Genomic DNA, 23,849 nt, shown 5'->3' with positions numbered 1-23,849 from the left:
CCTTTTTTAGGGCCCCCCCTCCACGTTGGGCCCGTGGGTGCTTAATTACACTACTCCACTCGCAACACTGTGCCAAAAGCCTGTCTCATAACAACTTGCAGGTGTCTAACTTGAAGGGTTCGGCCTTGGATGTTAATTCCACTAAGTGAAATACAAAGCTTAGCTGTGGCAAACAACAATTTTTAGTCTAGATCCAAATACATTTAGTAAATCTAAGCTAAATGGGCTTTAAAAATGAAATAGCATAGAACAAATCACCCATCCAAAGGCTTCATCCACCTCCCAGACATAAATACAGATGTAAGAAAGTAGAAGACTAACATGTGTCCCTCACATTGTCAATTTAATTCTTCATTTCAACCAGATCAAACACACCTCAAGTTGGTTTAGTTGCTTTTCTCCCAGTTTATTGTTGTACCAGTTCAGCAATAAAACATGTTTGAGACATCGAAGTAGACTGCAGAACAGCACAGCCAGCTCTCAATAAATAGACCTTTTAAATATGACAGATTGAATTACAGCAGAGGAATAGAAACCTGAAAATGTCCTGTACGCCCGGCTTCACTTTGACGGTTCCAGTCGACTGTTGTTAGAAAAATGTGCATCAGGTTCATGTAACAGCGTCGACTGATGAGACATTTCCACACTTTCCCAGGTCCAAGTTGTCGTTAATTGCCTCCGAGCATCAGTGTGGAGTTTATACGGGCATGTGAGGCAGAAAGAGGTGAGCAGAGAGAGTTTGAACTCGACGCTCACGTCAGCGTAGTTTTCTGTCTGTGTGTGTGTGTGTGGTGTCATGTGAAAGAAAACAGGCAGCATTACATACAGGGGGAGAAATACAAACCCAAGTGGAATTTCAGGAAATAAATACACTTTTTGCTTTGCTTGAAAAAAAAAAAGTATTTACACAGTACTGTACATAGAAGAAATGCAGAACCTCATCTCAAAGCCATAAAAAATATGTATAATAAAATCTACAGTAAAAGAATAAACTACAATAAAATTATCAAAATAAACAAAAGATTGTTGACTGTGAATGAATATACAGTACAATCACTGCTTTAAATGTCTTGTATACACAGTAGAAAGCACAAAAGTGAGTGCATGTGTGTGTGTGTGTGTGTATTGGGAGGAATCTAAAATTGATAGAAATTCCTATTCAGCCGCCGCACAACAACATGTTTACTTCAGGACAACCTTGAAAATGAGACGAGAGTAGGGTTTTTTTTTTTTAGTGTTTTTTTCCTCACAGGAAACTGTCTTGAACTCTCAGAACCAGCATAAAACGCCCGGGCACATACTTTATTTTGAAATGCATTTTTTTTTTCAACATTTCAAAGGGTAGTAAGCCCTCCTCCCTTCACGGGTGTGTGCGCATATATGTGCGTGTGTGTTAAGATGCTGACAGTTTAGTGGCAGCCACAGGCTCTGACCACCATGTTGCGGTACTTCTTTAGGATGACGTTGGAGCTGTCATCGAAGTACAGCACTGAGATGGCGTGGAGCTGCGTGGGGGCGCAACAGGGCTTAGGGACCGTCTCCGGGTTAATGAAGTGAACCTGGGAAGAAGAGAGCAAACCAGCTGTTACACCACCATCATTGCACCATGAGTGAACATTGACTATTGGTAAACTACTGTGGGAAAAACCTAACTCTTGCAAAAGAATCACCATGCATCGCACTCTACTAGATCGCTAAATACAGTAGTTCCTACAGCAGCTACGTTGTCTTGACAGTTGATGAGATGATTAGACTCTCAACATGACTGCTGGGTTTTTGTTCCCTACTTTCATGGTTACTCACAAGGGTTTGCACAATGGCATGGTTTGTGGCGTTCATGTAGGAGTTCAGTGGGAAGGCACACTCCCCCTCGCAATAGTACGCTGCATATCCTTCTGGAGCGATTATCCAGTCCTGACAGAGAGGAGGGAGACAGACAAAGTTATGCCACTGTGCGCTGGAAAGAGAAATGAAAGGAGGGAGCCACACTAACGTAGATTTAGGAGGTTTTACGAGAGGGTGGGGCACGATAAGGTGGGGTTCTGACCAAACAGTTAGAAATGTTCTGTAAAGACTCAATAATACCTCAATCCTACTTTGTATCTGTGTGTCCGATATTAATTTTGCCCTTTGAAAACCTGGGACAAGCGGCATATTCCTAAAAAAAAAAGCTACTCAGAATTTTTAAAAAAAAGTTTTAATGAGTAAATCTAGCTGGTAGTATAAAAATGAAGTTGTTACTGTATGTGCTGATGCTAGGGTGCCTGGGAGGGGGATGCATTTCATACCTGCCAGCCCAAGTCTCTGAAACTGACGTAGAGCTCGTGCTTCTTACACGCCTGCTTCTGATCAGTGCTGCTGTTTTCTGAGGACAGAGAGAAATAGACAGAGGTTATAAATCGCTTTATGTGCTGTTATCTCATTCAGAGTCAAACCACCTCCAGATACAGTAGTGTTTTGGGACTTGTTTCACATGAGCGAGCCAACGTGCACTGGATGAATCACATGTGTACAAAAAGTAAAATTGCTACATCCAAAATAAAGTCTTTGTTTTCCCCTCTCTTTTCTCCTTATTTATTTTCATTCTTTTACCCAATCCACGTTTTCTGTTTAGTTTTTTTTATCAAAGAAGAATTCGTTTTCTATCTGTTCATACATCTCTCGCTCTCTTCTTCTCGTGACCTCTGGGTCAGCTGAAAGCAGCTCAGAATGATCACGAGCGACTGGTCCTCATTATCCAGTTAGAGACCACTGGTATCCAAAGTTCCAAACAGGCCCATTTGGCCCATGTGTTGTGGCCCTGGTTGCCCCCAGCACACCGCAGATGTGTTCTGCCATAAAAGTCTGTGCTGCCTTACCTCCTTACAGAGAACTTGGCCCCAGCTTCTCTGTAATGCTTGTGTAAATAAACAAAGACAGCAGAGGGATATTCGAAGCTCAGGAATTACAGTCTAATGTTTCAGCGCCTCATGTAAATACAACCCTCTCGCACCTACAAAACAAAGGTCCTGAGTGTGCATTGCATATTTTATTTTGTTAGGCAGGAACCAAATAATTTCTGATGGCAGAATTTTATTGGTTGCGGATGTGCTGCATTGTGTGTGTGTGTGTGTGAGGGTTTGTATCTCAATGCGTATGTGTTGTCCCAAACGATATGACAATGTAGAGAATTGTGTCATTTGGAACAACAAGTGCCAGTCATCTGTGTCCAAATCCTTTGATTCTTCAGCCAACAGGATCCAGAGAACAGCAGGAGTACGCCCAATACAATAGCATAAATCAGCACAGGCTGTTTATTCTGTCATAACACGTGGCACTTTCATTGTTTACCTGCAACATTTGCCATTCTGAGTGACTCTTGGCTCTTTGCCCCCTTGGAACGGTTGGCATTGCGCTGTTTGGTCCCCCCTGATGCTGAACGGATGCTTCGCAGGTGCACCTCGGTGGCTTTGAAGAAGGCCACCATGAAGGGTTGTTTATTCTGAGGCCCACTGCGACCAATCAGCCCGGCCACCCGAGGATTGATACTCTCTCCTGCAGGGGGAGACAGAGAGAAGAGTGCAACAGGTGTTGTTATGAATCTAGACTTGAATCATAAGGTGTGAAAGGTGACATCCAGTAAATCTGTGCCTACTTCGTGTGCCATGAGTATATTTGCCAGTTTGCAATTCTGAAGCCATTTTTTATCGTGTCTATAATCCTACGTTGACTTCGATTCCAATTTTCCTATCACTTCTCCAGCTCTGAAATGCTAAGAACAATATATACACCAACACCAAAGCCTCTCTGCTTTTGTTAGTGTGAGTAATTGTGTGGGTGTGTCTGTGCACACGGGTGCAATCTAGCGATTTCTATCTTGTTCTCACACAGAAGAATGTGTGTGTGATCGCTGCTTGGTGGTAAATCAAAGCTTCTGGTCACCGCTGGCGACAAGATGTCTCACGCACCTGTCTGTACATGCTCACCCATAGCGCTTCATACCTGATCCAACACACAAACACGCAATCATGGATACAGCCTCGCTAGCACAGCCCTCCCTCAACATGAATGCAATACAGTGTCTGTACTCCTCATCTAACATGTAACATCCTGCCGCCCTGCGAGAGATAATAGACTCAAACATAGTTTTTTATCTCCATGCTGCTCCATGATAATGTTTTCCACGACTAACATCAGAGCAATGATCAACTCCTGCAGCGATGTTATCCTCAAGACAACTCAAGTGTATTTTCAGTTTCCTCGCCAATGATGCTGACAGTATGACAGATAAGGATGGTGATGAATGGGCTGATGATGAGTGGTGAGAAGCAGCGTTTGATTTATCTTAGAACAAATCATCTATTTCTTTGGCCTTTAAGAGAACAGCCATGCTGTAGGTGTATGTATTGTTACATCCAACAGTATTGACTCATTTGATGGTTGTGAGCTTTCATAGCCAACGCAGTATTTCATAGTTTTTAATAATATTTCAAGTACTTCAGCTACTGTATATCTGTATCTATATCAACTGACTGGCTGGAAACACAGGATTATAAACAAAAAAAGCCTTGACGGTCTGATCGGAGTGACACTCACCATTTGTACTCTCAAGGGCTAGCTGCAGACCCAAGTTTCTTCCAGGGTTCAGGACCCAGTGGTTGCTGGTGGCTGTCACATCAAACACCAACCAACCCTCCTCTGCTGCCCAGATCACCCGTGAGTCGAGCAGAAACAAGTCGGACTCCCTGGAGGAGACATGTTCACACTTAAAGTTAGAAATGAGCATAATTAAACAGGAATTCAATATACACATTTACAAACAAGGGTTTGTGACAGAGTGTAAAGATAAGAGATCAAAGTACCAAGAGAAGTAATGGTGGATGAGTAGTGTAATGGAGTGAAACAACAGAGAGAGAGAGATGGAGCAGGAAAGTGAGTAAGGGAGGGAGGGCTCCAGATGGTGAGGCCCAGGGGAACACTTCATTTTCTTAATTGACAATAATGGCTTTATAAATGGATGGTCCTTTCATACACTACACACAGTCCATCACCGGCTGGAATTTTGTGGGTGAGCCAGAAAGCCAAGGAGAGAGAGAGAGAGAGAAAGAGAGCGAGTTAGAGCAAGAGAGAGAAAAAAAACACAGCTGTGAAAGAGGAAAAGACTGTGTGAGAAGTAGTGAGTGAAACAGTGCATATCCAAGTCACTTCTATTGTCCAATACTGAACTCTACTTTCGCCATTGTAGACTAAAATCCCTTGTTCTTCATGTGGCCATTCATTTATCCCGACCTATTTTCTGACTAAGCAGATAGTGTGTCACAGAGCTCTGGTTCATTCATGTACCCAGGCCCGTCTCTGGCAAAGGAATAAATGACTGTGTTGTTCCCTCTGGACAACAGAAACCTTCAGGAGGGGTAAAAGGGAGCAGAACAGAGGTCATTGCACAGTTACATACACCTTCTGCATGGCCCAGATTAGACACATGGAGAAAGTGGAGCAAAGTCCTGTTCTCACAAGAGAAGCTTCCAGACTAAGGATGGAAATGGAAATGGGCAAACTCACAGGTGACACCATTAAATAGTGAATATCAGTCCAGAACCAAAGATCTTCAATTATCAAAAGCACAGGTACAAATAATAAAATGAAGAAGTGAGGCAGTACCCAGCTGACACAGCAATATGTTTGTGTTTTTACTGAGATTGTTGATGGCGCTCATTGTTGCTAGAACAAAAATCAGCCCGGACAAAGTGCTGGACTGACTGAGTCACACCAATAATTTGGATCAAGTGGTTTCTAATCAAATAATCCTTTCAGCTATTCTGCAGTCATTGCTTAGCAACACGGAAAACTTCAACAGCAAACACATAGCTCACCTATCAGTGTGTTCCTCCAACACCTGGTAGACGCTGATGCGGAAGGTCTCATTATCATAACGTTCGTGAATGAAGTCTTTATATATACGAAACTCGGCTGCAGTGACCGCCTCACCCTCTGGAATGCGTGATAGGTCGAATCTGAATTCTCGATGATGCCGCCGCACTGGTAGGAATTCCTTATCGTGCTCCACTGCGAAAAAAAAAATTATTAATAAAACATGAGAATAAAATGTTTGGGTCATGGCACAAGTTTTATCTACATTGTATGGGGAGAATGGTGCTTCTAATCATGAGATATGTTGCTTCTTCCTTTTACTAGAATGATGCAAAATGTCTGCAGGGAGCTACAAAGGGGTTTGTGTGACTTCATATGAAACTAAAAAGCTTTTCTTGTGGTATTCGGTTGCATATTCCCAAGAACTAAAATACATGTTAGCAAAATGATTTAGGGTAAAATGCCTTTTCTTCACACATTTCCTACAATTCATTCTTCCTCCGCAGTCCATCATTCAGTTGATAGCGAGATGTCACATCTTGTCAAACTCTGGGCCAATCTCAGATTAAACACAGTGTATGCAGCGCACATGTTGACTTATGAGTGAACCATTCATGAGGGCTAGCACTAGAAGCAATGCATCTGTCGCACACTGAGCCATGATAGAGAGATGCAGGCGGACTCTGACAGCTTTATGAGCCCCTTTATTCTCCCTCTCTTCCTCTCATAGCCCCAGAGAGCTATTCAGCCTGCCCTTCATCTGGTTCTCATGAGCTGGGGCTCCATGTTTGGTGTACCCCATTCCCTTCTCTTTCTCATCTCAGCAGCCCAAGCTTTCCAACCCACCCCCCACCCCCCTCTGCACCCACAAGACGTGGCCCCCTTGACCCTGTTCCTCTTATGTCCCAGCAGGACATCTCAGAGGTCAGCCCCTTGTCTCTCATCATCGCTCTCTCTCCACAATCCCTCTTTATCAACTGTCAGACAGACCCCCCGTATGTGCACGCATCTGTACATATACACACAGATACATAAACACACAAACGTCATTTCTAGATTAATAGACATATTCACTGACACTGATTCACTAACATTTCAGAATTGATTTACCTTGAAATAATTCCAAAGCAAAATAAGCCTCTCTTCTGGTTTCTGGCATTGATACATTGGCAAGAAAAAGTATGTGAACCTTTTGGTTTTCTGCAATAGTTTGTCGTAAAATCTGATTTGATCTTCATCTAAGTCAAGAGTATTAACACCTATAATGTGCCTAAAATAATAAGACAAAAAAGGTATAGATATTTTATGTCTTTATCGAGAACAACCATAAAAACCTCATAGTTATAGTGGAAAAAAGTATCTGAACCCTTGGAATTAATAACTTGTTGACCTCCCATGGCATCAATAACTTCAACATGGGGCTTCCTGTAGCTGTGGATCAGACCTGCACATTGTTCAGGAGGAATTTTTTGTCCTGCCATAGACACCCTGCTCTGCTTTGTTATGCTCTTGGGGTCATTTTGACTGGAATCCAAATGATTTATCGATCATATGAAACAAAAGTAAGAGCATCTAGCCACAGTCTGCCTGGTGAGTGGTGCCTTGAGTGAAATAATAACAGGTACCGTGCTTAAAGTTACAACTTCAATACTACATATAATTCCTCTTGATGCGGACATTTGATTGCCATCTCATACTGGTGGTAAAGGTATTGTCTGGGATCATCAAAGTCATCAGGATTCAACTCTGGAGAACATGAATTGTTGTTGACCAAAGCAATCAACAAACCAACATACCGTGAAAGCCTCCCACAGAGCCGTGCCACTGGTTTGATTAAAGATGATTAACACTGGATTAGGAGTTAACTGGAATGAATGAATCATGACAATCAATGTCATATAGTTCTAACACATGCCTCTGCAGATGAGTCATAGCTGGGTGACAGAAGAAAGCCCTTTCTAGCAGCTTCTCCCTCTGCTCGTCTCAGCAGACATCCATCAACCATCCACTCCTACTTGGCAAATCCTCATCAGGCTCGAATGCCTCTGAACTTCGCAGAAATTTAGCAGGATTAAAAAAAGGCCAAGGATCTTTGCCAAGCCACCATCGCCCTCACACACCTGCACAAAACTAAACATATGCACAGCTGCACATGGAAACAAGTCATATGTTTAAATATAATTTCTGGTGACAGCATACTTGGTCTCTACCAGCTGTGAGTGGTCTACGCGTGCAGTGATGTAAATGTTCTGCATGTTTCACGGCGCAACTCTTGTTTTGTCCTTCGCCGTACACCTGTCTCTTTTTCTTCCCCAGCACTGTTCCCCGTCTTCTCTCTCGTGTAGTTTCCCCTCTGGGCTCTCTCCTCTACATCCCTTTTCATTTTTGTCTCTATTAAACCCAGTTGTTGGAGGACATTATACAAAGGCAAGCCTGTGACATGATTGGCCAGAGCAGAAGTAAAAGAAAGGATCTAATTACTCTTCAATGAGGAACGGCTCAGCGCTCTGTTGGACATTAGCTGGTCTAGCTTTAGGCTCCCATTGTGCTCCATCTGCTATAGGTACACATGGAATGGTTTGAAAAGCTGTTCGACTCTTCCTGAAATTAACAGAGTTCAAGGCTATGTGAACTTAACTCCCCCTAAAGCATCTCCACTTATCTTTTACCTCTTTTCATTCTACCTGTCTACTTTCTGTCAACAGTTGAGTCAATCCTGCGCTCCATCAATCACGGCCTTCATCGAGCCCCAGACACCCTTAGGAAAATTGGAGTTTGAACAAGACATACTATCTGTTCTACTGCTGACAAATCACAGAGTGACCTGTACCCACAGCTTATGGCCTTGATTTTTTGTGTATCCTCTCACGATAGATCATTTTAGACTTCTGCTCTACCACTAACTATAATTTCTCATTTTATGACACTGCCCAGAACTGTATTTTTCATTTATTAATCATCCAGGAAGCACATACTTCTCGCACATTTTCATTTCTCCTCTCCAAAACTCTCCGCTCCAGGGCCTGCTTATTCTTCTACCACAACAGGGGCCTCTCCCTCCTCCTGTAGACATGTGCAGGTGCACTCCCTCTGTGGAGAAAGCCAGACCTGTTCTTAAGCCTTGGGAACAGCTGCACGCCCCTTCACTGTAAAAGCTCTTTATCTTTGGGTGTGAGAACAGCTGGATGCTTCTGTGAAACTCCCACGTGAACTACTTCTTTCTTTCCGTTTCCATTCCTCATTGCATGAATGTCTGTACAATTTGAGAAAATAAAAAGAAAACCTGCATCGTTCTCTTTCTCTCTTTTACACACCACTATAGCACTAAGGAGGTCATTAGATGAGGGGAAGAGGCACAGTTAAATCCAAGCGGGTGTATTTATGATTTCCTCTGGGAGGAAGTGAGTAGCCATCGCCCCACCTGTGTCACAAACATACACACACACCACAAGCATGGAGAACACACCCTCTAATGCCATATAAGACGCTTGTTCCGAGTAGCCAGCATTGGGATCGGTTGCCGCTCCTCACACGTACACAGACACACACTCCAGTGCACACAAACAAGTATCACAAAGTATCGCCTGTGAAGCGAACGCTCTTGTGCGTCATAGCATGGTAGCACAATCATTATGGGTTTCTGTAATCCGTAATTAGAGATAGAGCAACACACACATGCAAAGGCACAAGTACACAAAAATATACACATAGACAGTGACCTGCTTTAATCATTTGGTCTGATGCCTAATTTGCTTTTTATATAAACTCCAAAACTCACAGTGAACCCACATCATTTGACTTGTGCAGGCCACACACGTGCTCAACAGCACACATCAGAGATGTTGGGATCCTAATGGCTTCTCCATCCTACAGATTTACTGTGCACCCGGCAACCAGAGGGTTACCATATGAACATTAAACTAGCATCTTTCGAGATCTGTGCTTCCCCACGGGGCATACAGCTTCCTTATCGCATTCTCCAGAGAGAGTTGCTGTGCTTCACTCGGACTTCACTGCTATTTGGGTTTAAAACACTTTTGGGGTTAAAAAGATTAAGGAATATATTTTGTCTTTTGACTTGTTTTAAAAGATTTACTCTTCTTCAGTAGGAACAACTGGAGAATCTGGAGAAATCAGGAAGTACTGAAAGGCGGACTTGTGCATTGTTGGTTTTGGTATTTTCATAGCTTTTTATTGTTGACAGCAATAAAAATAAAAAATATTTCCAGCATTATGCTGTACCACCTCTCCTCTCCACTTGCACTGCTTCTTTTCATTTTCTTCTCTTTTTCTCCCCCTGTACTTCCTCTACCCCTCTCCCACTGAGCCTGTAGACCTAAGACACTTCTCCGACACCTCAGGCTCCAGAGCAGCAGCGGACAGATCTGACGGCTCGCATTAGCCCAAGTGTCTGTTTGGCACCCTCACACCCCTCAGTCCTGCCTTGTACACTTCCGCTGCATGATGGGGGGAAATCTCACCTCTGGCACTGCTCTCACTTCTCTAAACCAATGGCTCTAACTTCACCCCTCCCTGTAAACTGTGCCGCTACTATCTGCTCCTCAATCTCCATCCCTGTTAGTACATTAACTCTAACAACAATGCTGACTCCCAAAAATTGGACTGATGGGATTTGGGGGCATATTTGATTGATGCACAATAATATTCCATCTATTTCTTTCTCTCTGTTACTCCCGTACTCCAAAAAAATACAATTTAAGGACAGTACTGGAAACAAGTATGTCAAAGTTTCCATAAGCTAAAAGGAGAGGCAGATTGCTCAAGATGTTTACCCTATAAAGGGTAAAGAGGTTTTGATCTCTTGGGTACCGAGTGACTACCCACAGTGGGGCGATTACCACGTTAGGAGACATCCTGCCCACTGGCAACTACTGATGACATCATCCCTGTGTGATGTATTTATACTGCTGTAGGGCCTGACAGCACCGGCTCCCAAGGAATGGGTCCAAAGAGTTCCATGCTATAACTTAACTCGCTCTTAACGATGAACTCACCGCAGTGTGTGTATATGTGTGTGTGTGTGTGTGTGTGTCTGTACAGTCATTGCCGTGCCTTTGAGCCTGCAAGTAGAACCAGTAACCACAGGAAGAACAGTCTTTACATTTAAGACCTGTGGTCAAACCAAACCTTTTCTCTATTCTGAAAGCTTTTGCGAGACCTCAGATGATACTCACAGGATCTTTGTTTACCTGCCCTCTGCACCCACAAACTGTGGTGTGGGGTCCCACCTCATGCTTCACTGGGCATAAAGGACCAAGCAACAACATATCTGACTCTAAAGCCTAACCCTAACCTTAGATGATTAGATCAACCTCTTTATCTTTCAATTATATTTGAGGCATCCACTGTGATTCCTATTAACATTTTCTACATGAGAAATGCATGAGACTTTTACTTTTGGGAAACTTCAAATATCATTTGTGTTGTTCACAAGTTTAAAAACTGGCAACTTCTTGTTCTTTTTCTGTGGTGAACCTCTCCATTATTCGTAAGCCAAAGTGGTGAATCTGAAGATCCCACACGACAGTGACTAACGGTCCTACGGGAGAAATTGAGTCATCTTAGAAATTGGAAACATCATCAATGAAACATCATTGAGACTGAGAGGTTGTAGGCTCTTGAAAGGCAACAATAACAAAGGTAACAACAAAAAAACCACATCCTAAATCTTCTCTTTATCACTCAACAGCCGTTGGTCTGTGGTGGGATACAATGTGCTGAGAGACAGGGATGATGGGCAATAGAGAGAGAGAGAGATCCCTGCCATGTCAGAGACCTCTCCTTGTGCTACGTGCACTTCCTTTTTCACCACAGGATAAAACAGCTCAGAGACGTGAAACCACAGCCATTCGGTTTCCCCCACTCACTCTTCCCCTTATCCCCTTGTTTTTATGTTCTTTAATTTTGTGGCCATAGGGGCCACACCCTCCTCGACCAACCAAGCTGCCTCTTATTACAGACTTGAGTAAAATTCACATACAATACACACACTGGAACACAGAGAAACACAGACTTCTCTATGTCTACATAAAACATTTTGCAGTTTCCTCTAGCATCCTGGAGCAGCATCTTAATACACACGACGGGCACATTGTCACCGCGACTTTAACAGCTTGTTGTTTATTTTGTTTAACCATTTATTTTAGGATAAACACGTGAAGGAAGCAAGGGAAATACAGCTGCACACTTGCCTAAATAAATAGAAACCTGCAGTTCATATTCCACGCTGCGCCGACGCAACATTTCATCACCTATCATGAGAAACACTCGCATACAGTTGTTGCTATTCCTTTACGAGCTTCGATTTGGCTGTTGGAGTCTGGTGAGGAATCTGGTCAGTATTATGGGTTTCCGCTGACGCAATCTTCCGCTAGGACATCACCCAGTGTAGCTGGTGACTGGGCTGGGTAGGTGGCTCTAAAACAATGTTCTACTTTGAACAAACACACATAACTGCTCTAACAAGTTCTAAAGCACACAACGTCCCCACATGGAAACACAATAAAGAAAGTAATGGACTCAAATGGCATCCATTTGTACCTATGTACCTTTCCCCTCTTTTCCTTCTTCTCCTCTCTTTTCTGCCCTGTCAGAGCCCCAGTACCAAGCAAAGAAGGCTGTATTTATTTTTGCAGGAGCAGAGTTGTTGGTCCCAGGATCTCTGGCTGTGCTCTGGCCCACATCTGCTCTCTGAGCTTCACTGCTTGGTACCCACTGTTTTGGAAGTGCAGGGGAGTCTTATGTGCTTCTGGTCACTGATAAGGCCAAGGCCAAAGTAACCGGGATAAACGAGACGCGGCTTAAAGTGCATCCAATGTACTTTTTTATCATATTATAACTTACAATGTATTGTACAACAATTATTCCTATTCACATGCATTTATGCAGCAGTTGCATACTGACTGAACAACAATCTGAGCTATAGAAAGAAAAAGAAAATAAAAAAAAAACTTGGAGCAGGACAGTTAAATTATTAGAAAAATAATAACACAGAATTCCTGGCAACGAAGGAGCTCCGTCCATTATTGAAGCAGAGCTAGAACGCCTGCTACTTAGTACATCTGGGGCTTTTGACCACACGCCACATTGTGAAGTCCCACCCGCAGAGTGTTTCATCATCTCTCCCAGCAAGTGCCTGAGCCTGGCCAAGAGCAGAGAGGTTCTGCTACGTACATCCAGATGTCATTCTCCACTCATGAGTTCAACAGGTGAATCTGAGGCATAATAAATTAAAAAATGATCTTTTTTTTTTGATCTCGATGGCTGTGAGCTTTGTGTATCCACCTAAAGCTTATTATATTATTTCCCTCCACTTGTATTAGTTATTTACACACCCTGACCTAATGCATTAAATTGTGAAAAGCAATAAGAGAAATTTCCTGACAGGAAGGCAGGGCTATCTGTACCAACTGTTACATTCCTCTGCTTCTGCTCACTCCCTGTCCAGCAGAAGGCAATAAAACATGCACTCAATAACACTAATTAGCTCCAGAAACATTCCTTCTGGACTAAAAAAGTGCATGTGTGTTACTCTCCCCACGTGCACGCATGCGCGAACATGTACATGCATGTGCTTTCACTCCACTGGGAGTGTAAACAGAAGCAATTGCATAAATCTACAGAAAGGAGAAAGGTGCACGAACAGCGTCAAGGACAGGCTGCATGCACAAAAACACCCTGGCCTTGAACACATACTTGTGCTGTTCTGGTTCTCATGTGAGAAGTCTTCTCAAGCATGTTCGGGGAAGCAGCTTCTGGTTTGAGATGGAGGAACCCAGACAGACAAATGCATCAAATTACAACAACTCAACAGTGGACAAAAAGCACAAGTGTGCATGTGTGTGTGTGTGTGTTTATGAGAGAAGTGTGAAATAAAGTAGACAGGCAGGAAAAGCTCTGTTTTGGGATCAGAGAAAGCGTGTGCATGTATGTGTGTATGTGAGAGAGGAGGGAAATGGAAAAACACACGCAAAAGAACTTGAGAAAGTGTTGAAATGTTTTATGTGTGGGAGCCCGGGAGTTTTAAACATCTAGAGGTTGGAGACTAAACACTCCAGGACACTACTGGGACCATATGATAACTACCTAGTCAAAGCTAGGAGGCTGGTGTTGATTATCAATACTGTTATTTCAGGAAGATAGGGAGAGAAATCTGGTATTAGAAGGTGCTGCATGTGGGACAGAATTGAGACACGATGGTGGAGGTCGAGATTAAGGGGCTTGTTGGACTCTGAAAAGATAAAGTTTCTTAGAACAACTGCTTTGGCCTACAGACAGAGGAAAACATCTGTATTAACCTCAGCACCACGGGCAGCCTGTGGAGAGGAATGTAAGAAGCAACAGACAGAAGGGGTGGGGAGAGAGAATGAACAAGAGATATGGCTATGGTATTTTTAAAGACAAAGTTTTTGGAGCTATTTATTTGAAGGTAAATGATATACAGAGAGTAGTATCAGTTATAAAACCAGAGATGGGTGCTTCAAGCACAACTCTACTGACGCTTCAAGGTATGCTGCTGTAAGGATGCAAGCCGATGACAAGTCTTCTGAAGGCCAAAGCCCCTAATAAATCCAAACTAATTTACCAGTTAGCCATTTATTCCCCTCCATTATCTTCCTATTACCAGATTCAATGAGATGGAGAAAGCTGCCAGACAACTGCGTGGCAACTCCCATGAGAGTCCACTATTCACAAATAGCGGAGAGCCAGGTGGTGCCCTGTCAGGTCACCAAGGTAACGCAGAGTATAATTACCTGCTAGTGCACTGACTCACTCAGCATGCCAAGTCTCGATGATACATTTCCCTTCCCTGATCACAGCCTCGACTCGCTGGTTAAATAAAGGCAACGCTTTAACATGACACGCTACGCAGCTATGCGAGCTCTGCATGTGCGACACTCACGACAGCTCTGTTGTTTGAATCGCATTAACTGCCCGAATGTTGCATGTTGCAACAATGAGTGAAAGAAAGCTGCTGAGCTGTGTTTGTTTACTGCTTTTCAACTCTATTTAGTGAAATGTGTCACATCTGGCGCCGTTTAATAGCAGCAGAACACTGAGCAATTACATTCACCCTGGTAGCGCGTGTTTTCAACGGCTTGACATTTGTTCGCTTTTTAGATGCTTTAACTTTACAACGGCACCCTGCTGAGTGTCCAGACATAGAGAATCACCTACAGCATCACTATTACACTTGCACAGACCCGTGAGTCAGCTTGTAGTGACTGAACAAACAACTATTCTTGAGACATTAATAAGGTTATTTTACAAGACACTGTTTTTCGCTCCAGCACCCCCACAACACTTAACACAAAAAGCGGTTAGGATAATGGATGATACTATATATACCATTATAGGGAAATTGAATGCAACGTTGCTGTTTAATTGTAATGAATCCCATTACCATCACTAGGAAGCAATGATGTCAGAGCTGGGTGCCACAGAGAGACTGATTTTAGAGACTTCCATATTGTTGGTTTAAAAACATATAGAATAGCCCTAACCATTTATTGCACTCATTCTCAAGTAAAGGCAGGGGCGTCCTGAGTCTCTTGACAGTGGAGGGTAGGGCTGTATACCCCATCAAACTGAGGGTTTTCTAAGGCAGATCTGAACTAATGGGTATGAGAAATTACCCAGGATGCCTGTAAAATCATTACCAACTTGGATGAAAAACTGTTTTCTTAGTTAATTGTCTCGTAAAGTCACCACAACTCTGTTTTGAGAGGCAACTGGAAAACGAGGAGGCACTCCAAAGCAATAGGCAGGCGGAGAGAATATAAATGGGGATTAGGCCTATATTGTCACAAGATAAATCTCCTAAATAGAGATTAGCCAATTATATTAATTTATTATACAGCTGCAATGCACACACACACTTGGAATGTAGAGTTGTTTCTTTTCTCCAGGCTCAACAGCAGTTACATTAATCAGTGCAGGATTGCAAGACAATTGCGAAAATAAGGAAGCCGTGACTAACACACCTCGTGACCACTTTTACTGTAACAGACTATAAACACAGGTGATGATGCTGCCACCGTTTCTGTCATCCGGGATCCAAATAGCAGACGTTTAACTCACAGCCCCTTGCTGCAATCTATGAGGTGTAAATGGGCCTTTAAGTTTGGCCATTATGACTGTTTGTGTCTGTGGCTGGATGGCTGAGTTTGTGTGTGAGTTTAACATGAACTGAACTGAACTGTAGCTTGGCACAGGCCAAAGAAGTGGCCAAAAGCCCTGGAAGCTGTGGTTTGTTAAGGAGGAAATGCCTTAATTCACAGTGGCTGTAGGTTAATGCTGCCAGATACCACTGGGACTCCACTAGTAATTATTACAAAAATGATTTAGAACGTTTATGACTGTACAAACCTTTTAAATATTTTCTTTCTCACTTAAAATTTGTATTATTTTCTGTTGCCACCTTCAGACAGAGAATCTGCGTTGTCTCCAAGTAATGCATTTATGCCCTATTTGGCTGCACTTGAACCGGCAACACTCACACAAGCTCACAACAGCTGTATAGAGCTGTACCACTATTCTTTCATAGTGAAATATTACTATAAAAAAAACTGCTATACTGTATGTATGTTTACATTGCTAACACTGTGATGTCCACATAAGAAAATCAGATATGTTCATGTCACAATATTTAGCCTCAAATAAAAATAAAACCAGTACACGAAAACAGTCCTCTCAGGAAGCGGTAACCAACGTTCAAAGCCTGACTAATGTACCTTGGCACAGTGTTTATGGAGACATGCAGAGTTTTCAGGGCTTTAAATAAAAGCCACACTCATTTTTCTGTCAGACAACCTAAATAAAAAAACAAACCCACAATGAGCAAATGTGGTAAGAAAGGAAGGAATTCAGAAAGGAAATAGTCAATCCATTTGATAGGCATCCCTTACGTCTCTGTGTCCCTCTCCCTCTCGTGTGAGGGATAATGAAACAGCATATTATCTGCTGTTTTAAATCAAGCCGCTTGGACACATATTTGATGGTATCGTGAAGCTCAGGGAGAAACCGAACAATGAACCCTACACATGAACACGACACAGATAAAGCACACAATGTGGTAAACAGCCATGTGATATCCGAATGAGTGAAATATATGGGCTCTGGACATAGAGGAGACAACCTGGGCAAGTGCTTTCAGAAATTACATTAGCAACAAGAGTTCAAAAAGGCGGTGTGACCTTCTTTTCGTGGTTTTCTAATAAATTAAATTAAATGTTCTCTCTAGCTGAGTGTCATCAAGTCTAAACTAACCCGTATTTCTTTGACTTACGAAAGTTCTAGTCAACTTAGTGCAGCCTTGGCCCTTGTCTTTGCAGGGCCCTTGACTTTGCCAGTCTCTGTGGTCAAATCCATCTGTGTCACAGCCTGTCAAAAATAGTCACAATGCAGCAGCTTCTACAGTAATTACACAGTGCAGTGGAGGAACCAGTGTCACCTCCCTCCCTTTTGCCAGGAGACTCCAACAATCATCTTTCCAGGATTTAACGTAAACTTCCAATTCAGAACTTTGATTCAACTTCTGCTGCCTTGCAAATATTTAGCAACCATATGCCTACTGGGAAATTCATTTACTATAACGTCTGTCTCGTGCCAAATTATAGTAAATATTAATAAGCTAAAGTAGAACAGCGCTAACAGAGCTACTGACCTGGAACATAAGTGAAGCAGTTGATGTGAGTGCATAATTGGCAGAGCAAATTGAATTATAATGGTTTGTTTATCTGCCCATAAATCTAACACCGCCTACTAAAGCTGTGATTATTTGCACTTCACTTAACAACTGCGGACTGTTGCTGACAGCAATAAAATAGTCCAAGATTGTTTGATTTCAATAAACAGACAGATTAGATACAGTCCACAGAACAAAAAGTAATCAACAACTGGAAAGAAGATTTGAAATCTATTGTGTTAGAGTAAAATGCGTCCTACAAAACGACTCGTTTGACCAGCTGTAAGTGACTGAAGTAAGATCATCATTTACTGGCATTATTTTGCAGTGTGAATGTCTCTAGATTAGGTCCCAGTGCACTTTGAACCCATTCTACTGCTGACTTACTCATTCTTTAGATAACACATCCAGGTCCATCATCCGGTTCAAGCACCTGAAAATTATCTTTTTGCACAGCTGTTTAACAGAGATGGACAGTCCTGGTATGCAACAGTCCTGGTATTAGCTGAGTAACTGCACCTAGTTGTATGTAAACATGGTTATTGTGTTTGTCTCCTATGTGTGTATGCCAGTGTAGCATTACAAAAAAACTCATGTGCTGCTCCATGAGGTGAAGTTACAAGATTAGACGTCTCCACAATGGCTCTAGTTTCACCTTTGACTTCTAGATATCCTGTGAGTCAAATATTCAGGATGGGTCCTAAAAACCAGTAGGTTTTAGAACAAGCAGGGCAACACTTGACAGGGAATTGTCTCCGATCACAGGACAGCTACATTAACTTTAAACCAACACTGTATAAAACACAGTATGTCTGTCCTTAAAATTATAAATCTTAAGCTGTGATCTCTAGGGGCTTCGTGTGTGTTACCTAATGTTATTTTAACAAAAAGTAAAAAAGAAAGAAAGAAAGAAAAAGTGCTGGTGCAGAATGGCTTTAGCCTTCATTGTTGCCATCATTGTAACATGTCTATTATCCTGCAGGGGCATGTTACATTTTTTTGTAACAGTGATCTTAAGCTTTAAACACTTTTTCGTCACGTCAGTGTCAGAAAACAAAGCGCCTACCTAAATTGACAAAGCTCATGACCATGTCTGCATCATTCAAGAAGTTGTTGTCTTGCAGGCTGGCTATTGGGGGCCCCTGGGTAGTGAAGATGGGCTTGTAAGGATAGGAGTATCTTTCCTCGTCCCCTTCTGTGGACATGGCGTTGTACAAGTCCAACATAAACATCGGAGCAGCGTTTTGCTTTCCGTGGAGGTGGGGTCGCGGCCGGTGCGGCAGCCCCAAGATCGAAAGGATTTCCCGCTGCATCTCTCTGCGCTCCTGGCTCTTCAGCCGGCGGTGGATGAAACTGGAGTGGAACTCGTTGTCCAATGTAAAGTTCGTAAAGGCGGTATCCGCAAGGATGCAGTAGCTCCAAACCAAGAGCAAAGCGGGAACGCGTCTGTCCAAAATCGGTGCCATGGTACTAGGCGTGCGTAATTGCGCCCAGTTGTGTTCTCCGCGACTCTCTGGGAAATGGATATTGAACTTCTAGCAACAGGCAGCCTGTGTTCAATATCCAAAACTAGGTGCGAACCCTCATGTTGAGGGAAGTTCCCCCAACTGAAACATCAACTTCACTTCAAGTCGTTTTATTGATCAGTTTCCTGGGCAGATGTTGCTCGCGCGGACCTCTGTCCTCGCACACAACCTGTGGACCACGGCTACCAACTAGGAGACTGCTCCGCAGACGCGTTTAGCCGGGAGGGACACCAACAAGTTCCAAGCAGAAGAGACGCAGCGCGCTGGGAGGAGCAGGACGGAGAGAGAGGAAGAGAGAGAGGGAGAGAGAGAGGGAGAGAGAGTATGTGGTGGCTGTCTAATCGAGATATGCTAGTTTGGTCATTCCCAGTTACAGAAAGCCTTGAGGCTATATGTGCAAATACAACAGGGATAGGACAGGATTTGTATCCTGATGCTTTAGTTCATGATAAAGCATACTTTGTCATTGCTTTCCCACAATCCTTAGTGTGTGTATACTTGTGTGAATTCAGTAATGACAGATGTGCAGACAGCGACAATAAGCCTTTCATTGGAAAATAACAGACCTCATATCTGAGAACAATTATTTGCCTCTGTGTGTGAACACTTGAATAGTGTGGGAGAGGCTGCACAATGCAGCTGCATTGTTGCCACTATTATACGTCTATGGTTCAGGTGGTTGCGCGATTGCAAAGTCACCATACGCTGCACTTGTGAAGGTATTCAAGTTCTCCAACGCCACAGCTGGAGCAGGAAATGTGACAAAGGCGGTGGAGCACAGACAGAGCGCAGGCTGCGAAGGAGGGGTGCAGATGTTTGGCAGCTGCTTCATCCTTCCATCTGCCCCCCTGGCCCCAGCACCTCTTAAACACCACTCTTTAATGGAACGCTCCTGACCCTCTTGAGCGCTGTGCTCTCACTAACGCAGACGAGGGGCTTTCAGATGGCCCTTGGAGCAGGAATGACTGCTTTATCCAGACAGACCTCCTGAAAACGTTTCACTTCGCAGCAAGTGGAGATTTAAACGCTCTGTCGCTTAGATGTTTTAGGGCCACAGTTTGCCAGGTGATTTTTATGACAATAAAATCAAACTTCAATGGCACAGCAAGAGAGGTTGCCAGAAGGCTTAGGCCATGATTGCAAACAGAAGAAGGAAGGATAGAAGGCAGAGCGTGCCTTGAGGTCTCCTAGGCTTAGCTCACGTTCGTGTTCATTTAATGTAGTTGTTCTTGTCTTCAAAGACGTACCGCTCCTCTTTTTCCAATGACAGTTCGACATGGCTTAAAGCCTGAAAGCTTACATAGCCTGCCACCATTCATTCTGTATACCTAATCCCCTATTTGCTTTTAAATGTCCTTTCAGTAGTAGCCTGTAATACATAAACATTTCTATCCGGTACCTCAGATAGAATCAGCTAATGGCTGCAGGTGTTTACATTACAGCAGTTTCCGACATTGGACTTGAAAGGGTCATGGTTTCAGTTAAAACTATACATCTTCCTGTCTTTTTTCTCCCTCACTTTCTTTTCCTCCTCTGCCATTGTCTTTCACTCGCACATTTGCCATCTTACCATTGCCGTTAGGTTTCTGAGGTCAAACTCCCCGGTGCTCCTCTGACAACACCTAGCCCTCAGCTCAGTTGGTGCCCAGAGAGGGCCTGACAATCCTGGGCAGGACAAATGAAACAGACCCCCCTTTGTTTGGGCCTCCATGGGCCCGGTGACAACCATAGTAAACAGTGGGCACAGGCTGAGGCCAGGCTGGGTGAGCTGTACTGAGGGTCCTTTGACAAGGAGAACTAAAGCAGAAAAGCAGAACAAATACTGTTTGAACCTCGTCGACAACACCCAGACAGAAAAAAAAAAAAGAAACGGCCAAACGAACAGCCACAATTTGTCTCAAATGACACATTCTTAATTAAATATATTGATTAAGACACACATCATCCAGTAGATTTAGACTAGCAGTTATGTTCACAGCTTAGAGCTACAGTAAATCATTTAGTGTGAACATAATAAAGCTCATACTATTACACTATTATTACAAAGCTCTGACAAGATTTGTACATATTACAATTAGGCAGGTTTTAACCTTAGATTTAATTTAGCTCACATTTTAAATTTAGCCCGCAGCAACTTCAGTGCACCACCATACACTCTTCGCACCATGCTGTGTGCAAATACACTCCTCCCACAACACTCCAACAGGTCGGAGCATGATATTAAGCTCCACAGAAGGCCACACAACATCTCTGGAAGCCGTTTCACAAGAAAACACTTTCCGCCCCCACGTAATGTTGTTCTCTTTCTCCTCCTTTTCATGTGCATGGCTTGAGTTGGTGTTCTTTTCATCTGCTTGGTTATCTCTATTTAGGTGCTCAAAGGATGTGGTCAGAGGTCAGATTAATATTTATTTCATGTGTTGCTTCAGAGAGCAGCAGGCAGCAATCTTTTGAAGGCCTGTGGATGCAGCGAGACGGATGAGGTTTGATGGGAGGGGGGTCTGACCAAACAGACCGAAAGATGATACAGTTAAAAAAAAATTTTAGGGTAAACTGACCCTCAAATGAAGCAGTGTGGGGTTGGGTGCAACGACAGGAGAAGGTGGAGGCACATTTTTTCCTCTCCCCCCTCCCTTTCTGTCCTGTCCACCCTTGTCTAAGTTTTTGGCGTAAGCCCACTGTGGACAAACCAGCGTCTTGTTAAAACAGTCTAACCAGGTGGAGCTGAGCTATTGCAAATGTTCCCCTTCTGGTGTATCACAATTCCAGGGGCCTCATGAACATATGAGACACAGCTGTGAACCAGGCAGAAGAAAGAGAGGGGGTGGGTATGTGTAACAGCTTCAAAATAATTCACTTGGTATATTTCGTTTTTAAATCATGATACACTATTTTTTATTTTTTTTTTTTTTTTGAAAATGTAATCCTATCCATCATTTTTTATTCAATTTTCCAGGAGAGGATGGTGCCAGTAAGTGGTGGAGTAGAGAAGATGGCGCTGATCAGCAGAGTACATACAGCAGTGTTGCTTCGCTAAGACAAATAGTGCTTCTCCACAGCGAACACAAGGTGAGTCTCTAGCACAAGTATGCACAAAGTAAGGCCAGCACACAGAATAATAAACAAATCCAAAGGCATACAGAGTCATCAGAATCCTATTGTTTCCAGTTTCTAGGATCCAAAGCACATTCACAAATCCACATCCATAAATCCAACACAAGTCCAGAATCCAAATATCCTTGTCCAGTAGTCAAGAACCAATCCAAAACTGTGAGGAAGGATTCATCTTGGATGAGGCAAGAAACTAAATAATTATCAGAACACCAGGGAGCTAATCATGACATAGAGACTGCTGATTAAAGCTTCGCCAGATATCACTTATTTAGCTTAATGAGTTTTGATTCATTACTCAGTAGCAACAAAAAGAACAAAAGAAAACAGGTAATTTACCCATTCTCAATTTCTCCATTATTACCTTGGTTATATTGCAACAAATGATTCCCAGCTAAGCAATACATCTATCCATCCTATCCTTATATTCACTGCTCTTTCGTCTTACAGGTTGTGGGGGGTGCTGGAGCCAGTTCCAGCTGTTGAATACATGTTTATCTTATTCGAAGTGCTGCACCTTGCCAGGTGCACCTCGCTATCGCTTGGTACCTAGTTTCGCCTGTATCCATTATGTTCTGTCACTCCTGTGTCTGTCTGCAGCAAAGACTTGGAAACACCAGAGTCAGTTGGATCTGATTCATAGCTCTCAGCAGTTCTGCTAGACCCATCAGTTATGGTCGGTGTCACTGTGAGAGATACTGTTTTAGTTAAGCTTCCCATAATGCCCGACTTAGTAGGGCTTATCCATTTCAGGATGTTATCGCTCAGGCACTCTGTCACTTGTGTCATCAGCACAGAGTGCAGGGTTGACCTGAGCTGGTCCCTTCACCCAACCACACACTTATCAGCATCCATTACTGAGGTGTGAGGGCCTGATAAAGGTCCATGCAGCTATAGGCAGCGGTCCCATTTAGATTCTTGTCTGTGCAGTGAGAGGCCTTGACCCTTTGACTCTTGCTCTCATCACTCTGTAATACTGCGTTGGTCTGTCAGTCAAAGAGGACCCTGGGTGATCAGTCATCTCCTCTTTAGAGGATGCTGGTCTGAGGAGCCATTAGAGAAGAGGCGGCATAGCCAGACTGGCCTAGGCAAAAAGCTGATGAGAAACAGAAGAGCATGACAGCCTGAGGTAGAAAGTTGGGTTGGGGGGAGGAGCAGGAGGTAGATGTGCTGAACTATGTGGATTGTGAAGGGAGGGCAGCTCTGTTTTCTATTTGTGAGGATTAGGTTGACAGATCTGTATTTAGTTTCTTTGGGCCTCTAGCTGCAGCTAATCCCCCTCACCTGCAGCGGGTGCCCTCCCCTCTCTCTTCTGACCCTGCAGCCCCCTACTTCCCCCCTGTTCCCCCCTCCTGTCCAGCACAAACACTCATCCTGAGAAAAGCACATGACTCGTTGCACTCTGTCTCCTCAGGTTAGGGCCTCACACTCGACACAAATCTCTCCCGGGCCAAAGGAACAGCAGGGGTCTTGGGCTTTCTGGAAAAGAAGAAAAAGGACCCCCACAACCTGTGGTCTTCCACAAATTAAGATTTTTTTTTTTCAGCTTGGGTGAGGGGTTGTCCCTCATCACTTAGAGATGGCAATTACTCAGAAATGAAGAGCCATTACTACGGAAGCAGCTTGTCAAAGTGACTCAAGGAAAAGTGGGACCT

At 43.3% G+C, this 23,849-nt stretch overlaps 1 protein-coding gene across 1 annotated transcript; it reads right to left on the bottom strand.

Annotated features, from left to right (window-relative positions):
- Window positions 1-385: 385 nt before the first annotated feature.
- bmp7b (bone morphogenetic protein 7b) lies at window positions 386-19,331 on the bottom strand. Its single transcript, XM_026368779.1, has 7 exons — window positions 18,624-19,331; window positions 5,853-6,045; window positions 4,576-4,724; window positions 3,331-3,534; window positions 2,289-2,365; window positions 1,804-1,914; window positions 386-1,559 (listed from the first exon to the last, which is right to left on the bottom strand). The coding sequence occupies exons 1-7, from the start codon at window positions 19,021-19,023 to the stop codon at window positions 1,410-1,412; spliced, it is 1,284 nt and encodes a 427-aa protein (XP_026224564.1). The 5' UTR covers window positions 19,024-19,331; the 3' UTR covers window positions 386-1,409.
- Window positions 19,332-23,849: the final 4,518 nt, after the last annotated feature.

This window comes from Anabas testudineus, chromosome 7 (assembly GCF_900324465.2).
Source record: "Anabas testudineus chromosome 7, fAnaTes1.2, whole genome shotgun sequence".
NCBI lineage: Eukaryota > Metazoa > Chordata > Actinopteri > Anabantiformes > Anabantidae > Anabas > Anabas testudineus.
This window is presented reverse-complemented; position numbering and strand designations above follow the sequence as displayed.